The sequence below is a fragment of the Triticum dicoccoides genome, chromosome 5A (genome assembly GCF_002162155.2).
Source record: "Triticum dicoccoides isolate Atlit2015 ecotype Zavitan chromosome 5A, WEW_v2.0, whole genome shotgun sequence".
Lineage (NCBI taxonomy): Eukaryota > Viridiplantae > Streptophyta > Magnoliopsida > Poales > Poaceae > Triticum > Triticum dicoccoides.
The window spans coordinates 14,980,748-14,986,485 of NC_041388.1; the positions used below are offsets into that span (position 1 = coordinate 14,980,748).

The following is a 5,738-nucleotide window of genomic DNA, read 5'->3' on the forward strand; positions in this document are numbered from 1 at the left end:
TGGGCGCGGCCTTACTTGTGACTGGCTTGCCGCGGTCGTGGAACTCCAGGGGCGTCTCGGTGGCAGTGGCGATCTCCTCATCCAGGAGCGCTGCAGCGGCATCACCCAGGGTGGGAGCAGCAAGGGCCTTCTCAGCAGTGGCAAAGAACTCCGCGACGTCGTCTTGCGTGGTGCGGGGGCGAGCCGGAGTCGCAGCAGGGGAGGGCACGTGGATCTGACTGGCGAGCTTGGTCTTCTCCGGCAGCTGCTTGGCCGGGTACGCCAGGGAGGACGGGCGGCCACCATGCCGTCCGTGGCCTCTAGCATTCTTTGAGCGCCGGGGAGGGGAGGAGCGGCTACGGTGGCGCTCCTTGCTCGTGGCCTTACCGCGATCTCCCTGGGCAGCGTGGTCGCGGCCCCGGCCCAACAGGGCTTCCTTCCAGGAGCGGCGACCGCTGCCCCCACCATGGTCGTCATGGTCACGGCGAGGGCCGGCACTAGGGAGGCCGCGGCATCCCGTGTCCACCACGGGCGCGCGCTGCTGACGGCGGTGGGGCTCCATAGGCTGGCCGTCCTCGACATGCATAACCCAGGTGCCAGGGATGGTCCGGGGCAGCTCATTGTCGTTGTCAGAGTTGGAGGAGGGCAGGCCGCTTTGAGCTGAGTGCGACGACTTGGGGGAGTGGGGGGACCAATCTTCAATGCAGTCGACGTGGATGAGCAAGTCGTAGTGCGCCGCCCCGGGCGGGAGGGCGACGCGGCGGTCCGGCGGCGAGAATCCGTCCATCTCCTCGACCCGACCAGCGCCCTGCGGCAGCTTCCAGTACGTGTGCCGGGTGGGGATGAACGACATGTCCCAAACCCACACCCAGCACGCGAACGTCTTGGTGTGGTCGCGCTCCAGGGTGCGGCTGTCGAGCCGGTCCACGAGCACCTTGTCGCCGAAGACTTCTTGGATTCCTTCCAGCGTCCAGTACTGCTGGGGAAGATGCTCGATGACACACCGTACGTGGAGGTTGAAGGTGCCGTGGCCAGCATGGTCATTCTCCCCCCACGGCGCGATGGCGAAGTTGGCGCCGTCGACACGCAGGGATCTGCGGTGGACCGCGTTGTCGTGATGAGCCGGCTGCGTGAAGATGACGAAGAAGTCCTCCGGGTTATGCTTCATCACACGCAGGTGGTGCGGCGGGACGCATAGTTGCGCCTCCAGAGCACGCCCGACAGCCATCGGCGAGGTGGCACAGACGCCGTCAGAGGCACGCAGCGTGATGGCGTGGTGGCGCAGGAAGAAGATGCTCTGCTCGATGGTGGGAGTGGACACGCCAACCTTGTGGCTCGCGTGGGGGCGGCGAGCTGCATCGACGAGGCTCAGGTCCACCGGAGGTGCCATAGCTTGAGGGTTCGGGGGCGGAGGGGGCGGCGGGGTGGGAAAATGGAGGCGGCTATGGACGGGAGCACGAGCAGGAAGGGGTCCTAGTCTAGAGGAAGCAGCACCGCCGCGGCCATTGCGAGGATTTTGAGGGCACTCGCGGGCTAGATGGCCTTGGAGCTTGCAGAGCACGCAGCGAACAGGATCTTTACAGTCTTTCCGGCTATCGCCATTCTCGTCAATTGACTGGTATCGCCCAATCAGAGTCCTTTTGTAAACACAAGATTGGATCGGAGAACTAGCTACTTGCATACTATGGCGTGTTGCTTTGCGCTTCCAGGTGTTGGAAACGCGAGGCTACACACGTGAACATGGTAGAGACAAACGAGCTAGAGGATCGAAGACGAACACAGAGGTGCCAGTAGTTTTGTGAGGCGCAACTGCCTACCTCTTTTGTTGCTTTCTTCTCTTCTTATTCTTCTGGGGAGCCAAAGCTCATCGTTACATGCATAACTAACCCACCTAGAGCAGCTGGATCTGATCATGCCATCCCACGATACGAGTCTTGGCGGGTGATCAAAACAACCAGCAGGAAAATATGCCTCGAGGTGAACTCGCACGTCTCAGGCTACATGCAAACAGACCTCAAAGATAAACATGCATGACTCTACTGGAGAACTATGACCCAGCATGCACACCATATGCAGCTAACCGACTAGTACTTTGCTAACTTAACTACCATGCTAAATGTAACATCATATGCATGACATCCTCGCAATGTAGTCGGTGAATCTATTAGAGGATGGTGTAGTAATCGCCTCCCTGGTCTCTCCACATGTGAGCAGAGCCTCCGAGCCGTCCGTTGCTTAGTCGCGTGCCACGAGGGCCACTCGGGAGTGATCCAGGTCATCCTATTTTCCCAGACAGCTCGGACCCAGGCGACCAGGCTTGGATTGTGCGAATTGGACAGTGCCAATATATGCTGATTTAGTGAGGTGCGTATTGATCTTCTTCTGCTTCATAGAACCTGAGTATCACAGGTTGACCATCGACATCACTGATTTTAATATTTTCCTCTTCTATTTGTTCCACCCTGTAGCTTCTATTGATTATTATCCGCTCCTTTATAAACATCTTTGGACTAGGCTGCATGTGAATTTGTCCCCATTTTATCCATATTTTATTTATTTTCCTAAACCTTCATAGTTTTCTAGGAAATCTAGTGGTGACGAGGAAAGGATGCAGGTGCTGTTCTTTGACAGGGTACCCTCCGTTTCTTCTCCCAGCTTTCCTACTTGGTTAAATAGTACTCTCTCCGTTTTTATTTACTCTGCATATTAGAGTTGACTGAAGTCAAACTTCGTAAAGTTTGACCAAGTTTATAGAAAACAATATAGACATTTACCATAATAAATCTATACGATGTGAAAGTACATTTAATAATAAATCTAATGTTGTTGATTTGTTATTGTATATCTTAATATTTTTGTATATAAACTTGGTCAAAGTTTGTAAAGCTTGACTTTGACCAAATCTAATATGCGAACTAAATAAAAACGGAGGGAGTACTATTTATTTATGTCTCTGTACAATATAGCTGCTCATATTGTAACATAGTGTTGTGGACCTGACTAATTACTTTTTCTGATGGATGGAAACATTGGAAATAAATGCATACTCATCTCCACCCTTTCTCCCAATTTGATGCAGATTGGCTGGCCTACATCTCTGCCAACTAGCGAGAAAGGATCATTTACAAAAAGTGTTCTTCGTGAGAAGGTAGATATATATTCTACCGACCATTCTTTAGCAGCTTTACTCTATGCATGTACCTAAAAATTTATCTAGAAAAATATCACCATCCTGCTATTAAAATTTTGATCATAGGCACCTATCTTGATTCCAACTAAAATTTGCAAATGTGATTCACCTCATTTCACGTTTAGAACTAACTGTATTCAGTCAATATCCTCATTCTCATGGGTATATCATCCTTTGTTCTGCTAAGGAAGCTGGGTAGCAAACTGATATTTACAAGTTACAACCGGGACTCCGGAAGGCACCGGATTTGAATAATACCCTTGAAACAGGGTTAAATTACTTATTTCCTGTTCAATGCACTCAGTTTTATGTTTGCTTTGTAATTTACGGTTGATCTTGAATATATATGAGTTTAATTTTACACCCGAGTCCAAAATGACTAAGGTTTTCTGTCCTTACGTGATCTAATTTACAGTTTGATTTTGAACCAATTTTACGAGTTTATTCTTCTCATAGACTAAAAGGCTAATGGGTTTATTCTTCTCATAGTTGAAAGCTTTGGAAAAGCTCTCTGCTTCTGATGACTTACCACTGCGTCCTGGAGTTGAGAAGTATGTTTACTGTTTCCTGCGTATCTATATTTGTTGCAAACCTTTCTAGAGAAAGAGTTCCAAGAGAGTTTGAGTTATGATTGATGAGCACATTCAGGATATCACAAATTAACTGTAAGAAGCCATGAGCTATTCTTCCGCCCTGCGAAATTTCAATGAATTATAGGTCTTTGGATAAATAGATTGCCTCGTATGTGAGGAGTTTGCTGTTATATGCAATAAGGGATTGTAGTCATAACACATACTCAAAAATTTCTTCATGTTCTTACCCATTCAGCATGCTTTAGTGTCAATAAATAATCATTTTTTAGTTATTGTCTCTTTTATGTGCCCTGTGTTTGCTCTATGAACGACTCTTTCCTTGACATTATGTTACCTGATGTCTGATATTGTGTATGAAAATAATTTGAAGGTTCATCGATGATGCACTTGGTGAGGGTGTGCCTGTAGCCATATTGGCAACATATGGCAGAAATGGAGAGAAGATTTCAAGGTTTGGTTTAATGTTTAGTTGCTCCTATTTGTTATCTCCCTTTTTGGGGAGAATTTTTTTCCATGTCAACACTTGCATTTGTTTCAAAATAAGCCTGGCACCTGTGTTCATGGTAATGACATCCAGTAAACACTGTAATGTACATTTTTTTCTCCACTGCAGATCAATAGTTGAGAAGTTAGGCCCTGAGAGAACGTCGAAAATAAACATTGTTGGAAAAGACGAGGTTGAAAGAAGTCTTTATGGGCAGCTTGTTCTTGGTGAAGGAGTTGCCTCCAGTTTGGATGAACAACTTACCAAGGAAGTACAAAAGGCTGGTGAGCATTACTAATTAGAGCAATTGCATTCTTGTTCATATTTAATATTGCTAGTGCCGTCCGAGCTTATTTCCATATGCTTGGTTGTGGCAGCTTCTGCAGAGAAACAGAGGATAGCAGAAGAGGTTGCATCACTTCTAAAACTCAGTGTTGACATTAACACACCATCTAAAAGGTTATTACTATCTGTAGATTAAGCATTACTTTCTTGCAATGAAGTAATATGCCTGGAATTAACTGTTCAATCACGACTCTCAGTTCCGAGAAGATAATAGCCACGCTGCGAGCTGGGGCCGAATATGTGGGATGCGATGTGCAAAACTGCATCCTTGTAGCGGGTAGCCAACCTAGCGTCATCGCAGCTGAGCGCATTGGCATGCCGTGCATAGTTGTCCGAAGCAGGTGACTGATTTCATCTTCGGTATGCTTAGCACTGAATTATGTTACTTGTTATCTTACTTTTGTCTGCCCTTCCCAGCCTAACCGCTAGAGCAGAATTTCACTCTGCAAAGGCCATCATGGATGGATTCGGTGACACGGACTTGACAATATCAAAACTACTGAGTAAGAGGTGGTCTTAATACCATTGCAAACTAGGCATTGGATGTGAGTTCCCTGCAATCAGTCTCTAACCGACCGACTGCATGATGATTCGAAACGTGGCTTGATGTAAACCCGAGGTAGCAAAACTAGGCTTTATGTAATGCTGAGCTTGCGGCAGAAAGTTACAATAAGCACCAGCTGCTTTGTGTTTTTGTTGTGATTGTACCCGTGAAGTATTGAACTTTTGAACTATTACTCGCTCGAGTTTGCTGTGTGTCCAATCCAGCGCCCTTATATATACGCCTTATTGAGTCCTTGCTATCTACCTTGCTTATTGCTTTATGATGGCTGAGGATCTGGATCATTTCCCCCTATATTTATACCGAGTTCCACATATAGCATTGTAGGTCTATGTCGCCAGCCTGTGCATTTCATTGTATATCATATTGCCATTTGCCTTGCTGCTGTTTGATTGCTTGTAGACATGGAAGGCATTGGGAAGTCTTCAACAACATCAAACCTTGCAGGCACCAAGATAGATATGGCCCTCAAGCATCATTTCAGTACAGGAAACATGGCCTGCAGTACCATAGACGTCATATAGTAGGAGGCGAGGCTCGCACAAATAAGGATGTTGTTCTTTTTTTGAAACTGGAACTTCATCA

The 5,738-nt window shown here is 47.5% G+C and overlaps 1 protein-coding gene across 1 annotated transcript; it reads left to right on the plus strand.

The window, feature by feature from the left end:
- Positions 1-2,587: 2,587 nt before the first annotated feature.
- LOC119299047 (CBBY-like protein) lies at positions 2,588-5,337 on the plus strand. Its single transcript, XM_037576354.1, has 8 exons — positions 2,588-2,611; positions 3,059-3,127; positions 3,659-3,720; positions 4,133-4,213; positions 4,376-4,530; positions 4,624-4,705; positions 4,789-4,932; positions 5,009-5,337. The coding sequence occupies exons 1-8, from the start codon at positions 2,588-2,590 to the stop codon at positions 5,109-5,111; spliced, it is 720 nt and encodes a 239-aa protein (XP_037432251.1). The 3' UTR covers positions 5,112-5,337.
- Positions 5,338-5,738: the final 401 nt, after the last annotated feature.